Source organism: Pan paniscus, chromosome 10 (genome assembly GCF_029289425.2).
Source record: "Pan paniscus chromosome 10, NHGRI_mPanPan1-v2.0_pri, whole genome shotgun sequence".
Taxonomy (NCBI): Eukaryota; Metazoa; Chordata; class Mammalia; order Primates; family Hominidae; genus Pan; species Pan paniscus.
The window spans coordinates 127,722,811-127,747,256 of NC_073259.2; the positions used below are offsets into that span (position 1 = coordinate 127,722,811).

A 24,446-nucleotide genomic window follows, 5' to 3' on the forward strand; every position below is an offset into this window, starting at 1 on the left:
ATCCTAAGCCCTAATCATCCCAGGGTCAGGTGTCAGACATTTAGAGACTCCCCCCCGCCGCCCCCCATAGCGCACAGCTGGCCTGAATTATTCAAACTATGCAATCCTAAACCCTAATCATCCCAGGGTCGGGTGTCAGACAGTTAGGGACTACACCTATAGCCCACAGCTGGCCTGAATTATTCAGACTATCCAATCCTAAGCCTGTTCAGCTGCTTACCTTGCCTCGCCCATTCCTCCTGGCAAAAACCACAATAAAGGCTTTTTCCTAGGCTTTCTTCTCATCCTCTCTGGCTGTGACCAACCTCAAAGTTCTCTCCTGTGGTTCTGCATGGCACGGCGTGCTCCTGCCCCTTGGGAACTGTATTAGACTCTTCTCACACTGCTGTGAAGAAATACCTGAGACTAGGTAATTTATAAAGAAAGGGGTTTAATTGACTCACAGTTCCCCATGGCTGGGAAGCCCCAGGAAACACAATCACGGCAGAAGGAGAAGCAAACAAATCCTTCTTCACAAGGAGGCAGGAGAGAGAAGTGCCAAGCAAAGGGGGAAAAGCCCCTTATAAAACCATCAGATCTCATAAGAACTCACTCACTATCAGGAGAAGAGCATAGAGGTAATCGGCTCCATGATTCAATGACCGCCCCCGCCAAATTCCTCCCACGACACGTGGGAATTATGGGACCTACACTTCAAGATGAGATTTGGGTGGGGACACAGCCAAAGCATATCAGGAACTGTGAGCAATAAAACTATATTTTTAATGGCAATGGTCTTCCGATCCATTGGCCTTACCATACATGAATAAACCCAAAGTCCCAGGTACATTCTAGAACAGTATATCCTACAACATTTTAAAAAATACATTAAGGAAATGATAGATTCAGTACCTTAAGGCAGCAGTCCCCAACCGCCAGGCCACGGACCAGTACCACGGTACGTTAGGAACCAGGCCGCACAGCAGGAGGTGAGCAGTAGGTGAGCAAGTAAGGCTTCATCTGTATTTACAGCTGCTCCCCATCGCTCACGTTACTGCCTGAGCTCTGCCTCCTGTCAGATCAGTGGTGGCATTAGATTCTCACAGGAGCACGAACTGTACTGTGAACTGTGTATGCGAGGGATCTAGGTTGCATGCTCCTTATGAGAATCTAATGCCTGATAATCTGTCACTGTCTCCCATCACCCCTAGATGGAACCATCTAGCTGCAGGAAAACAAGCTCAGGGCTCCCACTGTTTCTACATAATGGTGAGCTGTATAATTATTTCATTATATATTACAATGCAATAATAATAGAAAAGTACACAAAAAATATAATGTGCTTGAATCATCCCAAAACCATCCCCCCAACCCTAGTCCATGGAAAAACTGTCTTTCACGAAACCTGTCCCTGGTGCCGAAAACACTGGGGACCACTGCAATATAGTATATCTATGCAGCAGTAGTTTTGCATGGTGGCTAAGAGCATAGACTCAAGAATTAAATTTCCTGTATCTAAATCCTGGCTTCACCACTTACTAGCTTTGTGCCATTGGACAAGTTACGTCTCCACTTGTGCCTTAGTTTTTTCTTATGTAAAGTGGGGATAATAACAAAATGCACCTCTTAAAGCTTTATAAGAAGTACATGGCTTAAAGCAAGGAAAGTGCTTAGGACAGTGGCAGGTGTACAGTAAGCACTCTATACATAGACCTCTTCTTGTTATGAAATCTGCAGTCATTACAAAACTGAGGTGGCAGGACATGGTGACACACACCTGTAGTCCCAGCTACTCAGGAGGCTGAGGCAGGAGGATCACTTGAGCCCAGGACTTTGAGGCTGCAGTGAGCCATGATTGCACCTGTGACTAGCCCCTGCACTCCAGCCTGGGCAGCATAGCAAGACCCTGTCTCTTTTAAGAAATTTTTTTTTTACTTAAAAATTTTTTTAATTAAAATTTTAAAACGAGGTGGAGCTGTATATGCTGATATGGAAAGATATACTAAGGAAAAAAAGTACTAATTGCTTGCATTTTTAAAGAAGAGCGATGTAAGTACTTTTTCTATAGTTATAATTATAGGAAATTATAATTATAATAATTGTAACAAAATATACCCCCAAAAAGTATACAAGAAACTCTCAACAAGTTATTTGAGGGGAAACGAATTAATGATGTAGGAGAAGGTGTAAGGGAGACTTTTGTTTTTGATTCTGTACCCCCTCCCATACTGCTTGAAGTTTTTAACCATGTTCATCCATACTTTAAAATATGTACATTTAATTTTTTGAAAGGCCATAGGAATAATCTTTGTTGCTCTTTATTGCCACCTAGGGGATGCTAGGGGCATTGCCTGCCATGATCACTCATTGCTGTTAACCCTATTGACTATTTAATAATTGATTCCACCTTCTTGATTAGTACGTTACACCCAGCAAGTCATGGCTTCCAACTTTCAGATTTTTATTGAGTTTTGTAACAATAAGAAACATGGTTGAGAAAGCTGATGCTCTTTTGAAAAAAAAGAAAAGAAAAAACAAACATGGATTCGTAGTTAGAAAATTTTTTATTTTTTAAATTTTTATTTTTTAAAATATAATAAAGATGGGGTCTCGTCAGCTTGCTCAGGCTGGTCTTAAACTCCTGGACTCAAGCTATCCTCCCGCCTCGGCCTCCCAAGCTGCTGAGAGCCACTGCATCTAGCCTAGAAAATTTAATAGATATTAAAACAATTGAACACCTAGTTTGATCTCCCTCTCTGAATGACCATTCCACCTTTATATTTATAATCTAGATCAGCCCAACCCATTGGCCCACCCAAAATGATTTCATCCCTCACTCAATGATCTGTCCGTGGTGGCTAAAATGTTGACATCTGTCTGGTTGCCTGCATTTGAATGCTGGTTTCATGACTTTCTAGTTGTGTGACCTTGAATAAGTCACTTCATCTCTCTGAGCCTCATTTTCTCCTGAAAAATGCAAGTGGTAATAATAGTAGATCCCTCAAAGGACTGTTGGTGGCATTACATGAGTTCATACATCAAACACAATGCCGGGTGCATAATAAGGATTGATAAACAACTTTCACTTTAACACCTACAATCTCCAAATCTCAACTTGATTGTCACTTCCTTCAGCAAGCCTCCTCTGACCTCAGGACTTGGTCACATCCTTCTCACTAGGTCACACTTCTCCTTCTTAGCGTTTGTCACAGAAGACTGTTGGATGATTGTTCGATTAATTTCTCTCTTCCCTACTAGATCGTAAACACTCAGGACAGAGCCTGGGTTTGATTTTGCCCACAATTCTCTCCCCAGTGTCTACCACAGTGCCCGGTGGATAGGAGTTTTTGCCATGAAAAAGTTATTGATAAAGAAATGAATTAACACAGTTAGAAAACTGAAGGCCTCTGAAAAAATCAGTGTTAACTAGAACAAGTGCCATGAACTAGTTAGGCTCTGATGGGCTAGATGACATGAGTCATGAGACACTTACAGGGAAGGACAGGGTGCGGAGAGGTTTATTTTGTAAGACAGTTGCAGAAAATAAATTGGAAAAAAGATAAACTGTACACCTCTACCATTTGTTCTAGGACTAACCCTATTTTCTTTGAGGTAAAATTCATACAACATAAATGTTAATTTTAAAGTAGACATTTTTAAGTGAACAATTCATAGGCATTTAGTACATTGACAATGTTGTGCAACCACCATCTATGCCAAGTCTTAAAACATTTTCATCATTCCAAAAGAAAGCCCTCATTCCCTCTTCTGCCAAGCCCGTGGTCACCACCAGTCTGCTTTCTATTGACATGGATATATCTATTCTGTATATTTCATATAAATGGAATCATACAATATATGACCTTTTGTGTCTGGCTTATTTCACTTAGCATAATGTTAATATTTTTGAGGTCATCCACATTGTAACATGTAACAGTACTTTATTCCTTTTTGTGATAGAAGAATATTCCACTGTATGAACATACCACAATTTGTTTATAATTCATTTTGTTATTGTTGCTACAGAGTCTTTCTCTGTCGCCCAGGCTGGGGTGCAGTGGCACAATCTCAGCTCACTGCAACCTTCGCCTCCCAGGCTGAAGCAAGTCTCATGCCTCAGCCTCCCAATAAACTGGGATTACAGGTGTGCGCCACTACAACCAGCTAATTTTTTGTATTTTTAGTACAGATGGAGTTTCACCATGTTAGCCAGGCCGGTCTCGAACTCCTGGCCCCAAGTTGATCTACCCACCTCGGCCTCCCAAAGTGCTAGGATTACAGGTATGAGCCACTGTGCCAGCCTACAAACTCATCTCTTGGTGGACATTTGGATTCTTTCCACCTTCTGTCTATTATGATAATGCTGCCGATCCCTGTTTTTTAAAAGTCTCCATGGTTCATCATATCAAGAAGAATGATAATCTCACAGTACCCTGGACCAGAAACCAAGACACAAGATCCAAATTATGATCTATGACCACTAACTTTTTCTATAATTCAGCAAGCTATTGTCCCTCCTCATCTGTAACCTATGTGGTTGAACTAGGATTTTCATGCAATTAGTGTATCTTGGGAGGTGTTTCTGAGTATTTATTTGGAAGATGCTCCTAAAAAGAGATAAAGAAAAGGAAAGGAAGATAATCAATGAATTCCTTGATCCAATTACTGCTGTGGACATCTAGGGTGCATTTGCACTGGGGACCTCTGAGATACGGTAGGGAATATATCTTAGTTATACGAGAGCTAAAAAGAAATTATTTAGACAGTTAGTGAGGGTAAGAGAGTCCTCAGTAAGGTTTTTCTTTTAATAAAAACGCAGCCTCCAAATCATTTCTTTTTTAACAAAAAGCAGCCTGAAAAATCAAGCTGCAAGCATAGATAAGCAAGCTAGAGGCTTGCATAGGTAAATACCAGCAGCTGTGCCAATAGAAAACAGATAGCTGGAAACCAGGTATATTCAACATGGAGGTTCCCTCTTCCCTTTTCTTTGTTGCCACGTGTGCAGATAACATGGCACCAGCCAGGTTTTTTAAAATCCCATTTGCATAATAAAAGATTAGAGTGGGATGACCAGCCTCTTCACGGGCTATGAAAATGGCACATCTGGTCCAACCAATCCACTACGCCCCATGTAAATCATATACCATCTCCTCACGCTCATCCCTAAAACCAATCACACCTTGCCCCAAACCAGGGAAACCCACTCAGGACCCCTTCTTCTGCATGAGGAAGCTCTCTTCTTTCTTTCATCTATTTAACTTTCCACTCTTAAACCTACTCCTTGCATGTCCATGTCTTCAATTTCCTTAGCATGAGACATCGAACCTCGGGTGTTACCCCAGAAAAATGACGCTGCTTCATTAGAGTTAGCACATCCAAGGGGCAAGGGAACTGGCTCCTCTGTGGTTGGCTGAGGGCTTCTCTCAGGGTGTCTTCTCTGGTCCCCTTGGGTTCCCACTTGTGTCGACCAAGCTTTCTCCAGAAGGCCCTCAGAGTTGCACCTGCTCACAGTTAGGAAGTTTGGGGCATGCGCAGAAGGGCACATGCAGATGGGGTATGATGGTCCCAACAGCATATGTTAAAGTGATTATGAAACTTTGATATTCAAATCCCTGGGAGCTTACATTTTAAAGAGATGAGACAGAGACAGACTTCCTCTCATTGTTTTCACCTCTGTTGGATCTTTGCCTGGATACTGCTTTAGTTTGTCACTTGTCCTCTAGAAAAGGGGTAGAAAGTGTACATCCTTTTCTCCTCCATTCCTTCAAAGCTCTTAAAAGAGGATAGAGATGCCAGGTGCAGTGGCTCACACCTGTAATCCCAGCACTTTGGGAGGCCGAGGAGGGCGGATCACCTGAGGTCAGGAGTTTGAGACCAGCCTGGCCAACATGGTGAAACCCCGTCTCTACTAAAAATACAAAAAGTAGCCAGGCGTGGTGGGGTGCGCCTGTGGTCCCAGCTACTTGGGAGGCTGAGGCAGAAGAATCGCTTGAACCCGGGAGACGGAGGTTGCAGTGAGCCGACATTGCACCACTGCACTCCAGCCTGAGTGAAAAGAGTGAAACTCCATCTCAAAAAAAAAAAAAAGAAGATAGACTTGAGGTGAACTTTATTAAGAACATTGTGTTACCTTGAACTGGGCACTTCTCCCTTCTAGGTTTCAGCTTACCCTGTGAGTGAAGCTATTTATTTAAAAAAAACTTTATTGAAAATAAAATAAAGATACAGGAAACTACACAAAAGAAATGTATGGCTTAGTAAGTTACTACAAGGCAAACATGTTAATGATTACCAACCCAGGTCAAGAAACAGAATTTTCTCAGACAACCTAAAAGTCACAAAATGAGGCTATTTGCCAATTAAGGTTGTAGACCAAATGCTGTAGAATGAACTTCTTTTACTTCTATGTTGATGACTCTCTGTCACAATATTCGCATCTCAGTGAGAAGAGAACACAAGAATGTCTAGCAAGAAAAGATGGACAAGTTTCTCAAACATTGGCAGTGTTACTTACATTGGCTAGGCAAAATTCAGAAGGCCTGGTGGAAATCTGGTTAAGCCCTAAAAGTAAGCTTGTAATTCTATCCTAGCAGCCCACACACATTTGAGTCTGTCTTAGTCAGCTCAGACTGCTATAACAAATCATCAACTGGGTGGCTTAAACAACAGAGATTTACTTCTCCCAGGTCTGAAAGCTGGAAGTCTAATATCAGTGATATAATTTGGATACTTTTCCCCCTAAATCTTACACTGAAATGTAATCCCATGTTGGAGGTGAGGCCTCCAACATGGTGGGAGGTGACTGCATCATGGAGGTGGACTTCTCACGAATAGTGTAGCACCATCGTCTTGGTGCTGCCCTCACAAGATCTGGTTGTTTAAAAGCGTGCGGCACCTCCTCCCACTTTTTTTCTTACTCCCACTCTTGCCATGTGATACATCAATACATCGGCTCCCCCTTGGCTTCCTGAGGCCTCACCAGAAGCAAGCAGATACCCAGAGCCATGCTTGCTGTACAGCCTACAGAACCATAAGCCAAGTAAACCTCTTTTCTTTATAACTTACTCAACCTCAAATATTTCTTTATAGCAATACAAGAATGGCCTAATACAATCAGGGTGCCAGGATGGTTGATGTGTGGTGAGGGCTCTTTCCCTGAGTTGCAGATGGCCACCTTCTTGCTTTGTCATCACATGGCCTTTCCATTGAGCACGGGCGTGAATAGACAGCACACGAGCAAGCTCTCCGGCGTCTCTTCTTCCCATAAGTACCCTGATCTCATCATGGGGGCCCCACCCTCATGAGCTCATCTAACCCTAATTACCCCTTGAAGGCCCCACCTCCAAACATTATCAAATTGGGAGTGGGAGTGCAAATTATGAATTTTGGGGGGATACAATTTAGTCTACAGCATAGTCCAAATGTGAAATTTCTTCCTCCAGCTACCGATGTTTAGTGAGAACACTGCATGTTCTCACCACATGTGCATATGTGTGTGGACTCTTTCCTCTGGAGGGCAAGAACTTGGTTTTGTTCACTGTTGTAACCAAGAGTTACAACAGTGCCTGGCTCATAATTGGCACTCAATATTGCCATTGAGTTATTTGTGATCAGAGCCCTGGCTGTTCTTAGATGGGGAGGGTTCTTCAGAACAGTACAAATGTTTGTAGACAGGCCAGCTGGGGAACCAAAGGTCTTTTTGATGAGGTGCCATGACTATGATGTGGTGGGGAGTGGCCAGGTGATCCAGAATTCAGTCTCAGTATGACCTATGATCATCTGAGTGACCTCAGGCAAAACTGTTTGATCTCTGGGCCTTAGACTCTTCCTTATATAAAACAAATGGGTTGGTCAGTTCAGAAGTGCTATACTGATTCTAATCCATCCTATGGAGGAGGCCCCAAAACATTATCCTTAACCCTTTTAATCATAAATTTAAGGATAAATGAGATTTTATCTCACTCTGGGTGACTTTTAAGGACTTGAAAACCTACTTCTTTTTGTGCTTGGAGCTGGAGTGAATCTGAAGTCAGGGTTGCGGGGGTTGGGGAGGGGTGCTCCTAGCTGTGGCTGTGTTAAAATTGCCCTGGTTTGTTTGGGGGAGAATCTAGGGTATTTATCATTTGTCTTTGCCCTGGTGCCAGACAGACAGCAGTGAGTAGATGATGCCTTTTACACAGCAATGTGCTAACAGTTATACTTCCTGGCATACCTCCAGCCCCCAAGATGGAATGGTCTGACATCCATATCAGCAGAGAATCAGAGAAAGATGAGACGCTCTGATGCTTAGGAAAGTCACAAACCATTGTTACACAGATAAGTAACACAAAATGACCCAAGAGAGACACAGCTGGGACCCAAGTAGACACTTGTAATTGGCGAGTCTACCCTACCCATGATTTTCAATATGGGGTCAATAGCTGATAGATACCAATGTTAGTTTCTTTGTCATGAAATCTTGATACAATGTGGTAAGAGTTTCCAATCAGCAGTTGGTGGCATCCTCAGGATATTGTTGATTGTATTTGACATCAAGGGCCACCCATGCTTTCACTGTTATCTTATTCAAGCTAGTGCAGATGTCTTAAAACTTTCTTCATGCATCAAAGCATCTGCATAGCTCAGATAAAGAATCCACAGCTCATGTGTTCTTTCTTATCTCTCCGGCTGTTTGGGAGAGATTTCAAAACTCAACACCCCACTGTCTCATGTAACCAAGTCAGGGCCACTATTAGAAAAGCAGCTCAAAGAAGATATCCTGGGTCATCCACAGTATCTTAGCTTATTTAATTCAGCAAACACATTCAACATTTCTGATTATATTGAATACATTCAAATTCTCAGTCATCAGCTTCAGGAAGACCCTCCTGGCTCCCATCCCTTTTCCTGGCCTGGCTTAAGTCCCTTCTGGGCTCCCACAGGATCCCTTACCTAGCTATATTATTGCTTTTCTGTGGGTCGGTGCCAGCCTGTACTGTATTAATTCCTTTGGGGCTGGAACCATATCTTATTTTTTTAAATTAAAAAGTAGTACATCCTCACAATAGAAAAATTTTCAAATACAGACCCATATAAATGAAAAGTGAAAGTCCCTTTTCTGTCTGCTCCTATTTGCAATCTCCCTCCTCTCCCCAGAGAAGACCACTATTAACAATGTGTTGTATACCCTTCCAGAACTTTCCATTTGCTAGCCTAATAGTGCTAATAAAAGTGTTAACAGTTATTGAGTGTTTACTAAGAGTCAAGTGCTATGCCCAGCATTTTTATGCACGTTCCCAATTCACAAAACAAGCCTATGAAGTAGGTGTTATTTTTGTTCCCATTTCACAAAAGAAGAGACTAAGGTGACAGTTACTAAATGGTAAAGCCAGAATCTGAACCTGGCCAGGCTGAATTCAGAGCTCCTGCCCTTGAACTTGTTCTCTCACTTGCTTCCGGACCTTGCAATATCATAGACACTTCCCCATAGTGACCTAAAAATGGTTTCTCCCTTTTTAAAAGTTGCTTGGTATTCTACAAAATGAAGGTATTCCGTTCATTTTGCCATTCTCCTACTGAACAACTTTTAGGATTTTGTAGTTTTTCATTTCCTTATTTCACCAAGTGTAAGATTCCATTATTGTAAAAAGCATCCAGTTTCAGAAATTAAAATATATGGGGGCATGGGGGGTGACAAGTGCATCTTAGAATATATTTTTGCATGTAAATATTTTGTAGATAATGCTTGTAAATAATTTTCATGTGTGTATTTCTGCACAAGTTTCCTAGGAGTAAAATTGTGTGTCAAAATGAAGGTGCATTTTTAAATTTTGATGCATACTGCTGAATTCCCCCCAGGAAACTTTATCTTAGTCATCTTGTGTTCCTCATTTCCTTAGCACAATGTCTGGTACTTTTTTAGGTACTAAATAAATGTTCAGTGGGTGAAATGCATGACCTGACCCGGCAAATGCAAAGTATTTTGAGATATTCACACACCAAAAAACCCACAAAATATGACAATGACTGACAGTGAGAAGATGAGAATATTTTACTACCGTATTTGTATGCACTTCTTGTTGAAGCACTGACCAGAGTAAATGACAAACGCTAATGCATCTTATGCAGAAGGATGTTTCCGAAGTGATTACAAGATATCTTGCAAAATTACCTATCAAAAGATTGCACACTCAATAAAAATACACGAATAACTCCAGCATTTTACAACCCCCAACCTACTAGACATATGAAATTTCCAGAGATCTTATGGTCTGCCATTTTTTCAAATACCTGCAAGACTGCCTGCACCCCCGACCCTAATCTGTAGGAATCATGATTCTGCAGGTCTGCAGTGGGGGATGCATTTAACAAGCGCTCCAGGTTAACCTAATGCACTGTAAAGCGTGAGAACACGTGCATTAAGCGGGCTTTAAGAAGTGGAGTTTCTGAATCAGATTTGCATTTTAGAAAGATCCCTCTGGCTGCAGAGTGTAGAATCAACTATAAGTGAGCAAAGATAGCTAAATGGCATTATTCAGCCCAGCGCATGAACGGCTCAGATTGCCCGCGCGCTGGCGTGCCCCCTGCCGGCCCTCGGCAGCGCCTCGTCCTGGGCCTGGCCCTGGGCGGCCGGCTGCTGACTGCGACTGCGCGCTCCGAGGCCTGCAGAGACGGCCCGGGGCACCTGTTACCGCACCAATCAAGACCGGAAGCGGAAATGGAATCGAGATAGCCTCGCGCGTTTAGCCGGCCGCCGCCACCCCCACGCCCCAGGCCGGGCCGACTTACGGAGTCGCCGGAAGCGGAAGTCGCTGAGGGGTGGTGAAGCGGTTGGGAAAGTGTCGGTTTATCTTCGCGCCCCTTGCGTTCTTGCCGCGGCTTGCCTGGGCAGGTAAAGCGCGATTGCGAGGGCTCGGCAACCCTGCCGACTCAGCCGGAACCGGCTCCCGGCCCGAGGGGCGTGGTATCCTGGTGCTCCGACTCCTTCCGCAGGCTCCTTGGGACCCGCGGTTCCGGGAGTCCCTTGTTCAGGGTCCCTTTCCTGCAGTGAGGCGCCGTCCGCCTTCCCTGTGTCCCCGCAGACCCCCATCATGGGCAATACCAGCAGTGAGCGCGCCGCGCTGGAGCGGCATGGTGGCCATAAGACGCCCCGGAGGGACAGCTCGGGGGGCACCAAGGACGGGGACAGGCCCAAGATCCTGATGGACAGCCCCGAAGACGCCGACCTCTTCCACTCCGAGGAAATCAAGGTGCGAGCGGTGTGGAGGAACCCGATTCCCCTTGACTAATGTTGAGGAGAGGAACCCTCCACTAGATTCCCGTCACATCCTTTCGAAAAACACCAGAACGGGGAGGGAGGTGGTACATTACCCGGTGCACTTAAAAGCCAGATGGTCCTGTGAGAGTTCTCTTAGCGGTCCAAGAACCTGTGTCTAATTACCAATATGAGAAAGTCACCCTGAGGGAGGAGGTGCTCACTTGGTTTAACATCATTAAGGAGAAAGCAGCTCTGGGACAGAGTTTCAAATTCTTAATTAATTCAGAGTCGAGCTAACAGTAATTGAGCCCCAGCTTCTGCTTTTCTCTTAGGTGTAATTAATTGCACTGCTTTGAGACAAATTCCCTCACCTTTACACAAACTGGAGCTTTTGTAAAAGTTAGTTTGGGAATTTATCCATTTTGGAGGCAAACCAGGTACATATACAAGCTGAAAGTAGAGCGGAACAGCTGACGGCAGTTGCTAGAGGTGTTTAGTTCTGCCCAACACTTTTGATTCACCCTACTTATTTTTTAAAAGACGGTGGTCTCACTAATTAGCCGGGCGTGGTGGCGGGCGCCTGTGGTCCCAGCTACTCGGGAGGCTGAGGCAGGAGAATGGCGTGAACCCGGGAGGCGCAGCTTGCAGTGAGCCGAGGTCGCGCCACTGCACTCCAGCCTGGGCGACAGAGCTAGACTTCGTCTCAAAAAATATATATAAATAAAAATAAAAAAGACGGTGGTCTCACAATGTTCTGCAGGCTGGTCTCGAACTCCCGGGTTCAAGCAATCTTTATGCCTTGGCCTCCCAAAGTGCTGGGATCGCAGGCGTGAGCTACGGTGCTGGCCGGTTCAGCCTACTTTTTTTTTTTTTTTTTTTTTTTCCGAGACCGAGTCTTGCTCTGTCGCCCCGGCTGGAGTGCAGTGGCGCGATCTCGGCTCACTGCAAGCTCCGCCTCCCAGGTTCACGCCATTCTCCTGCCTCAGCCTCCCGAGTAGCTGGGACTACAGGCGCCCGCCACCACGCCCGGCTAATTTTTTGTATTTTTAGTAGAGACGGGGTTTCACCGTGTTAGCCAGGATGGTCTTGATCTCCTGACCTCGTGATCCACCCGCCTCGGCCTCCCAAAGTGCTGGGATTACAGGCGTGAGCCACTGCACCCACCCTACTTTTTTTTTTTTTTTTTTCCTTCTTTGAGATGGAGTCTCACTCTGTTGCCCAGGCTGGAGGGCAGTAGCACAATCTCGGGGCACTGCAACCTTCGTCTCCCGGACTCAAACCATCCTGCCTCAGCCTCCCGAGTAGCTGGGACTACAGGCGTGTGCCACCATGCCTGGCTAATTTTGTGTATTTTTGGTAGAGGTGGGGTTTCACCATGTTGCCCAGGTTGGTCTTGAACTCCTGACCTCAAGTGATCCGCCCGCCTGGGCCGCCCAAAGTGCTGCGATTACAGGCATGAGCCACCACTCCCGGCCTCACCCTGCTTTTTTTTAAAGCGTACATAGAAAAGTCTTTCGGCTTCTAGAGGTCAGTGGGCGGTGAGGGTCTGTCTGAAGGAGGCAGCCAGCAGCTACTGAACTTCTCTCTAGTGTTGTTTAAATGTGACTTAATCGCTCTTAAGCAGGCCAGTGCAAACATTTTTCTTCCTGCTGCAGCCTGTTTAAATTCAAAAACTCAGGTGACTTAACTCCTGCTTCAACCACACTCCTGTTAACCACCTTCATATGGTGGATATTTCCAGCCTCAGGGCTCAGTCCAAGGACACTTAGTGATTCTGGCAGCTGGTATTTATGTGTTATGTCCGAAAGGAACTAATTGTTTCAAGGAACAAAGTAGGTTTAGGAAAGATAAAGCTGCCCTCTGCCCAACATACCCTGTTTGTATCCAATTGCATGTTAATCATCATCCATTTAATTGCCTGGCAGCTCATTCCATCTGTGTTTGTCCTCATGTTGAGCGAGGTGATCACATCTCACACCTTCTTTTGGATCTTAGTTTTGAGCCTGACTACAAAGAGGCTGCTTTTATGTGGCCCTACAACCTGTGGTTTGAACTTGCTCTCTGAATTTGTTGCATTCTTGAAGAGCTGTGTGCAAAGTGAACTTTAGAATCATGTTTCTCTAATGACTTGACGTCCTTTCCCCAGGAGGTAATTTTGGTCCCTGGTCCCAAGAAGGCTATTTAAGACACCAAAAGAATCAAAACTACTTTCTTCAGAAGTATTTGTTCTGTTACTATTCCAAAACTCCTCCAGGAAATGTTGAGCACACACATCATCTATGGGGAATGATTTCAAGCAGCATCCATTCTCACTTCATTAGAAGTTACTGAAATCCCCAGATACCAAAAAAGTCGTGAATTCTTTTAACTACACTAGGGTGCTATTTTGGGTATAATTAGTTATCCTTAGTGTGAAGTGATTCCAGTCTGTTATTTAATATGTAGATCTTGTTAGAATTCAAAGAATACAGGCATCATTTGGATAAGCTGAGGTCGGTATTTGAGATGAAGGTGCTAGAAGCCTGCCTAACTCCCTGAAGAGTCTTTTCCAGCCTGAACCTTCTGCTCTTTTTAAGTCTTTGGCTTCTGACTGGGAAAAAATCTAAAAGGTGCATGACTACATATGTCATCCAGATAGATTTGGATGAGTTTATTTCTTATTCTGGAATACCTCAGTTATACGGAGCTTACCACACTGGAGGTTATCATTTATCCTAAAGAGGGTTCGGTCTTTGTCTTGCTTTATTCCCCAGTCCCTAGACAGAACTTTGTGAGTAGTTTTTCCCTTCCTCAAAATCTGGATTTGCCTATTTTCAAGTTGACAGCTCTAGAATTGTTCCTCTTAAATTTTCATGTACAGTCATACATCACTTAATGACAGGGACATATTCTGAGAAATATATCATTAGGTGATTTTATCATTGTGTGAACATCGTAGAGTGTACTTACACAAACCTAGTCTGTTCTCATGCTACTATGTAGAAATACCCGAGACTGGGTAATTTATAAAGAAAAGAGGTTTAATTGACTCAGTTCCGCATGGCTGGGGAGGCCTTAGGAAACTTACAATCATGGTAAAAGGCACCTCTTCACAGGGCGGCAGAAGAGAATGAGAGCAAGCAGGGGAAATGCCAGATGCTTATAAAACCATCAGATCTCATGAGACTCACTCACTGTCAGAGAACAGCATGGGGAAACCGCCCCCATGATCGATTACCTCCACCTGGTCCTGCCCTTGACACGTGGGGATTATGGGGATTACAATTCAAGGTGAGATTTGGGTGGGGACGCAGAGCCAAACCGTATCACCTAGTCTATATGGTGTAACCTGTTGCTCAAGGACTATAAACCTGTACAGCATGTTATTCTACTGAATACTGTAGACACTTATTCCACAAGTATATTTAAGGATTTGTGTATTTAAATGTATCTAAACATAGAAAAGATAACAATAAAAATATGGTATAATCTTATGGGACTACCATATACACAGTCCATCGTTGACTAAGACATCATGCACATGACTGTACTTCAAATCTTGCTTGATTAAGGGAGGAACATGACATTAAGCTAGTCTTGGATTCGTAGTAGCCCCTTCCAAGTGTGTTTCATAGCTTCTTCTAGAATTTTGATGTCAACTTCTTTAATGACAACAATAGCTAATAATTAGCACTCACTGTGTCAGACACTATATAGAGCACTTACATGGACTGTCTCAGTCTTCACAACCTTAAAAAATATATTTCTATTTTGCAGGCAAGGAAACTGAGGCACCACTAGTAAGTTTCCGATCCTAACCATGAACCAAGATAGTAACAGCTGCCTCTTTAGAATGAATTGTCAATATTGTCTGTTGTAGGGAGCTCGCTTATGGCTTTCTGAGTAAACTGCTCTGCTTCTAGGCACCAGAGAAGGAGGAATTCCTGGCCTGGCAGCATGATCTGGAAGTGAATGATAAAGCTCCCGCCCAGGCTCGGCCAACGGTGTTTCGATGGACGGGGGGCGGAAAGGAAGTTTACTTATCTGGGTCCTTCAACAACTGGAGTAAACTTCCCCTCACCAGAAGGTAATTGCCTGGGGAGTGTTCACATATTTGTCTTAACATAAATTCTCTTCTTTCTAAAACATCTCTGAGAGAGAACAGAAAATGGATGTTTCTATGAAATGGATGCCTAGTGGAAAAATAATTTTGCTTAATAAGTCTTAAGGTTCAAATGTTAAACCTTGGTGGTCTCTAGGTTTAGAGTACAGAAGAAAGAGAATATTTCTGTGTCACAGACATCTTTCACTTCAGATCCTCAGCTATCTGTTCAGTCAGGACTTTTCCACAGAAACACAAAAATCTGTCTTAATGCAGTAAGGGAGCACTGGGCTGGAATCTTAGAAACCCACATTTGAGCCCACATTGGCCATGCTGTCAGTCACCTAACATTAGTTAACCTGAGCCTCAGCGTTCCTTTCTGTAAAGAGGGAATATTGGACCAGATGATCTCTGAGGTTTCATCTAACTTTGACTCTGCGTAATACTTTGTTTGAAAAGTACATGTTGGCTGGGCATGGGGGCTCATGCCTATGATCTCAGCACTTTTGGGGGCTGAGGCAGGAGGATTGCTTGAGGCTAGGAGTTCAAGACCAGCCTGGGCAACATAGTGAGACCCCCATCTCTACAAAAAAATTAAAAATTAGCTGGGCATGGTGGTGCACACCTGTATCCCCAGCTACTCGGGAGGCTGAGATGGGAGGATTGTTTGAGCCTGAGAGGTCAGTGCTGTAGTGAGCAGTGGTTGCACCACTGCACTCCAGCCTGGGCAACAGGGCAAGACTTTGTCTCCAAAAAGAAAAGAAAAATACATACTATGTAGGTGTCATTAGCAAGGATGGATTATAGTAAGACATTTTATCAGGAACCCCAGCATGGACTTCTGTCTTAAGTTGTCAGTAAGAGAACACCTTTAGTAAGTATTCTTGATAAAATGAGGGAGAAAGTGTCAGGCCTATTGTCAGGGGCTGCCTGCTTTCCAGCGGTTCCATTGGAGAAGGAGGGAGCCACTCAGCACAGTAGTCACAGGTCAGTTCAAGCCAGGGGACAAAACAACCCAGTGAAAGGGCTCTTTCGGAGTTTGGTTTTTCAGTCGTTAGGCAAGTTTCTTTAGAGAACATTTGAGCTTCCTATTCAATTGATCCCTTCTCCTGCCCAAGGCAAAGCGACAAAGGGTAAAACGAGGCAGCTTCTGTTTATCTTGTGTTGTCATCCTCCTTGGCATCCAGGAGCCTTGCGAGCTTGAGACGCACAAATGCCTGACTGTTGACCTTTTAACATTAGGGATGTGGTTTCCTGGTATTTGAGTAAGGTGAGTTTTCAGGAAACTGTGTCGCACTGCTGCTTCCTTATAGCCTTTTCAGATTGAGGTCATTATGCTGAATTGTCTAAATGGGCTAAAAATGTTTGTTCTCCTGCAGCTGAACTCTTGGTTTTATGTGGAAATGTTTTGTTCTGTAGCTGGTTTGGCAAGTAAGCTCGGGGGGCAACCCACCCCACGGAAGTCCTCTGCTTCCTTTTTCCTTGCAGCCACAATAACTTTGTAGCCATCCTGGATCTGCCGGAAGGAGAGCATCAGTACAAGTTCTTTGTGGATGGTCAGTGGACCCACGACCCTTCCGAGGTACTCTTCCTCCCACCTCTGGTCCTCTGGGTGCCCGCACATTCCAAACAAATCACCTTCCCAAGAGATTGCCGCTAGGTCCCTTTGCCCAGCTAGTAAAAGTCCCCGTGTGTGGCAGAGCTGAGTAGCAGCACTACCTGTCAGACAGTTGGCATACTTGACCAAGATGAGCAGGGTGGCTAGCCAGGAGATGAGGCCTTCCAGCCAGGAATTCCAAGTCCTCTGAAGAATAACTCCGCAGACCTTCCACGTTATGATTTCTGCCTATCTGTCTCTTCCCAGCCCATAGTAACCAGCCAGCTTGGCACAGTTAACAACATCATTCAAGTGAAGAAAACTGACTTTGAAGTATTTGATGCTTTAATGGTGGATTCCCAAAAGTGCTCCGATGTGTCTGGTATGAACACAGTTATTTTATACCACATGCGTGCAGGTGGGGGCTGTACAGTCTAGACATACTCTTGTTTCTCTTGCCTCTCTTGAGCTGAAGCTGCCCAGTCAGATAGGCATTTATAGCCCCCCCCTTAAAGGCCACAGAACTTAATTCCTGTCAGGTTGTTGAAATTTAGCCCTAAGGGAGCTACAAGTCATTTCCCTGGTCATCTCAGGTATTCAGTAGATCTGCTTGGCCACAGAACGCGACAGCAGAAATGGAACCATAGCTTGATCTCGTGCCAAGGGCAGGGCTGAAGAGGCCCTGGAGGGTGGCACTGAGTCAGTGACAGCCCAGCACTGGGGAAGCCTGTGTTTCATCCCACTTGTGGTGCCTGAAGAATTTCAGCCTGACAGGTGTAAATGGACACCTCAGTGACCTTAGCAGTCACTTGTGTGGTACATTAGCACCTTGTCAGAATCCCTTTGGGGAGGATGCAGCTCCCCACGGGAAACAGCCTGCACAGCCCAACTCTCCTTGATGGGAAGCTATTTGGTACAGAAATACAGACCCAGTAAAACTTCTCCATCTTGTAAGAGCCTTTCAGGCATCGAGGTTTCAATAAATTGCTTTCCCTCCAAGCCCCACAGGAAGAAACTACCTGGAACATGATTCATACAGTTCGGGGGAAGAGGGTTGCGATCTAAAGTGTTCCCCTTCTTGGAGGCGGGGGCTTAACAATTCCTGGACTCTGAGGGAGGCAGTGGAAAGATGCCCTGGCAGAATATCTGGCGCCCTAAGAAAACAGATTCCGTTCGTTGACAGGAGAGTTCTTCATCATTGTCTAGTTAGGCCTGGAAGTTCTGCCACCAGGATTTCTTGTTACCAATTCAGAAATCACAGTGGTAAAATGATCACAATGGGCTCACTGTGGTTGACAGCTTGTTGAGCAGGACTTGGAAATCCAAAATCTGTGCTTTTATCTGGGTAATTCGTCTTTTAGAGATATCATCTAGTTTTTTTGCAGATAGTTGAGAATCAGGGAATGGAGGAAGTGTGCCCAAATATCCTCCAAAATATATAACTTACTGATACATGTAATTTTAAGCCACTTACAAGCTTTTTAGTCAAGTTTCCACCTAGGGAAAGGAAACGGACCCCTCACTGATACGAAGCTAATTCCACGTTCTCTACAGACTTCTGTTTCAACACTTACTTCCTCAAAATGTTATTTACTCCTTATGGCTCAGTTTTCTGCACTTCATGCTTTTCTCAGTTTCTTGCTGTGATATGGTTGGGTCACATAAACGGGGCTTGTCCCCTAAAAAATGACATTGAGGGAATTGGCAGAGCTGGGGCATAGCAGATTTTCCCTGGACCAGTCCCGGGATCTGGCGACCAGAACCATCCCATGCGTTCTTTGGATGATGGCTTGGTACCTTCTGGCTGGCCAAACGTCACTATCCAGTGTTCTAGCGTTATGAAATCCTGCTCTTGTAGCAGCTTCTCAGTGTATCTGAATAATCCAGATACTCAAGCAAGAGTTTGGAAGGAACTTGAGTGTAATGGAGTTAAAGAGCCTTTAGATATTGGGCTTTCAATTTTCCCCCCCATTTTGAAATGTGCCTCGTTTAGCCTGTTTTCTCCACGGCCTCTGTGTAAACAGACTGCCTCATCTTCTGTTGCATTGCGGCCGGGGGTGCCCATAACTTGGACTTAGCTACTCAATCCTCACTTAGCCTCCAGCTTCTTTGTGGTTTTGCCAGCCCAGCCTGAAGGGAGAAGGAAGTCTTATTCTGCCGTGGGATTAAGTTATCGAGAACAGCCTCCTTGTGATCTGACGCAGACTCACTGGCTGGGCCGTGTCTTCCACCAGGGCATCTGAGTTGACTACTGAGTTGTATGCTAGTCACCCAGATTCCAAAAGGGTTTTCTCCTCTCCTCTGTTCTGCACTCTTGGAACCAGTGCATCCTTCAAGAGAATGTAAATCTGCATTGAGGGAACAAGAGACAAGGAAAATGAGATGATGACAACATAAGTAAGGCTGCTCCTAGAATGCCTGATTTTCAAAGTAAATGTCCTGTTACCATCTCCCAACAGAGCTGTCCAGTTCTCCCCCAGGACCCTACCATCAGGAGCCCTACGTCTGCAAACCCGAAGAGCGCTTTCGGGCACCCCCTATTCTCCCCCCACATCTCCTCCAGGTCATCCTGAACAAGGACACGGGGATTTCCGTAAGTATGTGGGCATCTGCCCGGACCATCCTCTGTGGGTCATGTTCAGTTGCTTTCTTTCCTGTGTCCACCTCTTGCAAAGCAGCTGGTGAGCAAGCTCAGTGTCACCCCCTAGTGTGAACTGTGCCGTTCACCTCTGCTGTAGGGATGGGCTGATGACAAGAGGTTCCCAGTGTGGACACCGCTGCCTCGTCTTGCAAAGCCTTTCTGCACTTCTCTTTCTTGTCCTTCACGCCTGCCTCAGTCTAAGCCCTGTTCAATTTACATTTCATGACAAACTGTATCACCATCTCTTCTTAGTAAGCTACATATTGGAACTCATGCTCTGGCCCCCACATTTTAGAATCTAGTTTTAATCATTCAATTGCTTTTAGAAATATCAGTACTCCTGGATCAAAATTTGGGATATCTAGGTAACACACATTTCTCCTCCGGGAAATTATTGCATGCAGAAAAGAAGTGTGTGTCCTCCTGGATCTTGAAGAACAGCCAGTTCTGTTGTGATTCTGTTTTCTGTTCCATCTAACCTGGATTGCCTGCCCAGTCCGCCTAGCTCTGGGACGCATGGCACAGCCGTAATTCTTGGGAATCCAGGAATTCAGCTTGGTCCAAGCTACCTCTTAAGAGGCATTGTTTATGAGGTGCTTAAAGTGACCATGCTGCTACTGAACACCCCACCCTGAAGTGGAGGGCATGTGTGCTGAGACGAGGAATGCACGTGTACACATGCAGGTGTCCCTACAGTGGTCCCTGCCGGGCTGCCAGGACAGGGTCTCAGTGCTTGTTACCCTACAGGGTACCCAACAGGGCTTGCCTTTCTCAGGTCACCTCCCGTGCTGGGAGTGCCCCTGCAGCTGGGTAGCCATCCTGGTATAGGCCCAGAAGAGGCCAGTGGTAAGGACAGCACGCCTCAGCTGGCAGGGCCCACCATCTTTCCAGCACTGAGTTGGCAACAGTCTCAAATAGGTCACAGGTGAAGAGTTTCAAGGACATGTAGCTTCTGCCTTAGAAGCACTTAGTCGACACTGCTTCCCTTAGCTCTAACTTTACAAAGGTTGGTGGGTAAGATGACTTTCAGTGCCCTCCTAAGCTAGTGAGGTTTTTTTTTTTTTTTTTTGAGACGGAGTCTTGCTCTGTTGCCCAGGCTGGAGTGCTGTGGTGCCATCTTGGCTCACTGCAAGCTCCGCCTCCCGAGTTCACGCCATTCTCCTGCCTCAGCCTCCCGAGTAGCTGGGACTACAGGCCCCCGCCACCACGCCCGGCAAATTTTTTGTATTTTTAGTAAAGATGGGGTTTCACCATGTTAGCCAAGATGGTCTCGATCTCCTAGCCTCGTGATCCACCCGCCTCGGCCTCCCAAAGTGCTGGGATTACAGGTGTGAACCACCGTGCCTGGCCAGGTTTTGTTTTTTCTAGAAAAGGGAGGCATCACTAGCCATCTTCTCTGATGGAGACTGCTGCTGGGAATAGACCAGCTGAGAGTGGCCCAGGGGGCTGGGAATATGAGAATGTCAGGACCCCTCTGTCCAAGGTAGCACTAAGCTCTAATGTAAACTGTGGTTACAGTTGTCACTACTAAAGGGTTAACATTTATTTTGCCCCAAACTAATCTTAAGTGCTTTTCATGTATTCTTATTCAAGCCTCACAACAACCATGTGAAGTAGGTGCAATTATTACCCCCATTTTAGGGATGGGGAAACTGAGGCACAGAGCAGTAGGGAGAACACTTAAAATCTACTGTCTTAGAGATTTTCAAGAATACATTGTTACTAATAGTCCCCGTGTTGTACAGTGGATGTCTTGAACGTGTTCCTCCTGTCTAACTGAAATGTTGTATTCTTTGACCAGCATCTCCCTACCCCCACCACTCCTAGCCGCTGGCAACCACCACTCTACTCTCTACTTCTGTGAGTTCGACTTTCTTGGATTCCACATAAGTGACATCACATGGGATTTGTCTTTCTGTGCCTGGCTCATTTCACTTAATGTCCTCCAGGTTTATCCATGCTGTCACAGATGACAGGATTCCTTTTGTAAGGCTCAGCAGCACTGCATTGTGTATCAGTACCTCATTTCTTTATCCATTCATCCATTGTGGACACCTACGTTGATTCCACGTCTTGGCTATTATGAATAGAGCTGCAGTGAACGTGGGAGTACAGATATCTCGACATGCTGATTTCATTTCCTTGGAGTATCTACCCTGTAGTGGGATTGCTAGACCATGTGGTAATTTTAGTTATAACTTTTTAGGAACCTTCATGCCATTTTCCATAATGGTTGTACTAATTTACATGCCCATCAGCAGTGCACTAAAAGTAGCTTTTAAGTGTTCTCACCACAAAAACATGGTAAGCATGTTCTGCGTGTGTTGATGAGCTTGATTTAGCCATTCCACAATGTGTCCATATTTCAAAACAACATATTGTACATGGTAAATAGACATAATTTTATCTGTCAATCTTTGAAATTGATTAATTTTTTAAAAACCCCTCTTAGGCTCACACAGCAACTGGCTGAGCCAGCAGTCACATCAGGCTTGGCTGGTGCCAGATCCTTGGTAGTTGGTGCTCTCAGCAGCCACCCTGAATGGCCTCCCAGCGGGAGCTTGCTGAGTATTTGTTGACACAATGATTGGCCCAGCCTCTGGGATCCTAAGCCTACAGCAGTTGTTCTACACTTTTTTCCATTTGAATTGCATTTATAAAAGTTGGGGGTATACAATGAAAAAATAAATCCCGATTTCTGGCTTCTCTTAAAACATAGGAAGGTGCGGCGGGCAGCTCTGAGTGCCAGCCCGGTGGCAGCTTTTCCAGAGTAGTGGTGTCTTGCCCAGGTATCCGTTTCATTCTTCAGGTTCATTGAGTCTTACAGATACAAGTTTTGAATCCATTGCTCAGGAGCGTTTAGTGCAGATGGTCTCTTCCTGTGTTCTCTGAACGTGCTTTTAATAGCTGCTTTCTTCCTGCCCCTCCCTCCATAAGAGGACAGGGCCGTGGCCCACACTTGAAAGAGGCCGGGGTAAATGCCTGGCCAGAAACACACACCGATGCCTCCAGCAGGCATGCAGGGAGCTCCCTTCAGGTCAGAAGGCATGACCTTCATCTCACCTGTCGTCTTGGACAAGCCCTTGTGCTGCCTGATTTGGGAAGAGAGGTCGGCCTGAGCGCTGCCTCCTGTCCTTTGATATCTGGCACTGGGAAGTAAAGGGGAGAATCTTGGTTTCCAAATCCCAAATGCTCACCGCTGCCTTTGTTCCCTCACAGTGTGATCCAGCTTTGCTCCCTGAGCCCAATCACGTCATGCTGAACCACCTATACGCGCTGTCTATCAAGGTAATGACATGTCTGTCCCCATGAGAGCTGTGTTGCCCAGTGTGTGCTCTGAGGACCCCCAGCAGTGGAATGACCTGGCGGGACTGACTTAAAGGGCAGCTTCCAGGGTCTGACACAGGCCATCAGGCTCAGGTTCTGAAGCTGGCCCGGGAATTTGTGGTTTTATGAAGCCCTTAATGATTCTCATGTACTCTGAGGCTTGAGCCCCTTAGTCCAGCCTTTGATCATTTCCACCTTGTTCCTTAGGATGGAGTGATGGTGCTCAGCGCAACCCACCGGTACAAGAAGAAGTACGTCACCACCTTGTTATACAAGCCCATATGAAGAGCTGGGGGCCGATGGTGGCCCAGGAGACAGCGCACCACCAGGCTCCACACGCGCATGCTTTCCCCAAGAGGGAGTGGACTGTACATTGCTCATTTCACACTCTTCAGAAGACATTTCATACCTGCCCTGGTCCTGCTTGAAGGTTTGTCCAGGCAGAGCAGCTCCTGCCGCGCCTCGGTCTGTGACAGTCCTCCTAGCACCCCCATGGCTTTGAGCCTCGGGGACTCATCAAGTCCAAGAAAAGAGGGAGGGGTGGCAGAGGATCTGCAGCCCTGGCCCCGCGGTGCATGAGGCCGGGTGCAGTTCTAAACCTACATTCTCGATTTTTCTTAAGCCAAAAATGAATGCTAACTCCTTTGCCAGTAAAATTCTGGGAAACAGGGACGGAGGCCACACATCATTTCCAGTCATCTGTGTGTTTTTAAGGCCAGCCACTTGTCCCTGTTGAGGCCTGGCTATGGAACTAAATATAGTGTTGGTCTTGCCTGTCCTTCAAAATCAACAATAGATTGTCTCTCGGCTCCAGGGAGGTGTCATTTCTATAGAAATTAGAAGCTTTCTGATTTCTAGATGAAGTTTTACAATTGTTTCTTACAGTCGTGTGCACTAAGTACTCTTTTTGTAAGCAGAGGTGGCTGGTTCTGCAGCCTTAAGGCCATTTTTTAAGTCACCACGACTAGAAGTCACATGAACTCTGCTCAGCAATAATCTGTTCTCAGAACAGACTTTTCAACCTGCTGCCGGATTTCTCCATTCAGCTGGATGATCCTCAGGACTGACCAGTTAGCTGGCAGGTTGTCCAGCTTTTTATTCCAGTCATAATAGGTGACAGTGTTAACCGTGAAAACTTGAGAGGCACTCTGCCCTCTTCCCTATAAAATCACACAGCGTGATTTTACAAGGTCCCGTGGCACCTTGCTCAGGACCTCTGCCCCTAGTTAGCAAGACTGCAGCAGTTGCTGTTGCTTATTCTGAAAGGAATGTAGAACTTGACAGCAGCCTTCTGAGTCTGGGTCAGGAAGATGTCCTTTGGACCAAAGCAGACTTCTTTATACGCAGCTCAGTTTCCCGGGAGTCGCCACAGATGTACCCACTAGCCCAGGTTGCTGTGAGTCAGCGGAAGCTCCCGTTATGCCCTTTGCTCCTGGTGGGAGAGGGAGGAGTGAGCTCCCTGGGTTCCAGTATTTACTTGGTATACCTGAGTTTGGGGGTACCCTTTTTTGTGACTGTTTTCAAAACAGTGAATTACTGTCACCTTGATGTACAAGTTTCAATAAAACTTACTTTGTAAAAATAA

The 24,446-nt window shown here is 45.3% G+C and overlaps 1 protein-coding gene and 1 long non-coding RNA gene across 4 annotated transcripts in view; one reads left to right on the forward strand and one right to left on the reverse strand.

Annotated features, from left to right (window-relative positions):
* LOC106635409 (uncharacterized) overlaps nucleotides 1–10,885 on the reverse strand; it is a 281,598-nt gene extending 270,713 nt beyond the window's left edge. The window contains exon 1 of one of the 2 annotated variants that reach the window (XR_008620511.2): nucleotides 10,747–10,878. This is a non-coding gene — a long non-coding RNA (uncharacterized LOC106635409). Of the gene's footprint in view, nucleotides 1–10,746 lie in introns of both variants that reach the window. The other variant, XR_001338735.5, reaches the window with a different exon arrangement.
* PRKAB1 (protein kinase AMP-activated non-catalytic subunit beta 1) lies at nucleotides 10,747–24,446 on the forward strand. Of its 2 annotated transcripts, XM_063593709.1 has the most exons (8): nucleotides 11,067–11,207; nucleotides 14,311–14,485; nucleotides 15,118–15,281; nucleotides 16,785–16,878; nucleotides 17,161–17,275; nucleotides 19,353–19,486; nucleotides 22,754–22,822; nucleotides 23,069–24,446. In XM_063593709.1, the coding sequence occupies exons 2-8, from the start codon at nucleotides 14,351–14,353 to the stop codon at nucleotides 23,144–23,146; spliced, it is 789 nt and encodes a 262-aa protein (XP_063449779.1). In that variant the 5' UTR covers nucleotides 11,067–11,207; nucleotides 14,311–14,350; the 3' UTR covers nucleotides 23,147–24,446. The 2 variants fall into 2 exon arrangements, with proteins under 2 accessions (XP_003832451.1, XP_063449779.1); XM_003832403.5 differs by lacking the exon at nucleotides 14,311–14,485 and having other exon boundaries at nucleotides 10,747–11,207.

What these genes read in the sequence shown, in the direction of transcription:
- PRKAB1 (XM_003832403.5), top strand. Translation starts at nt 11,049, where the DNA reads ATGGGCAATACCAGCAGTGAGCGCGCCGCGCTGGAGCGGCATGGTGGC. An exon ending in AAACTTCCCCTCACCAGAAG is followed by an intron (nt 15,282 to 16,784) that starts GTAATTGCCTGG and finishes TTTTCCTTGCAG; the next exon opens with CCACAATAACTTTGTAGCCA. An exon ending in ACAAGGACACGGGGATTTCC is followed by an intron (nt 19,487 to 22,753) that starts GTAAGTATGTGG and finishes GTTCCCTCACAG; the next exon opens with TGTGATCCAGCTTTGCTCCC.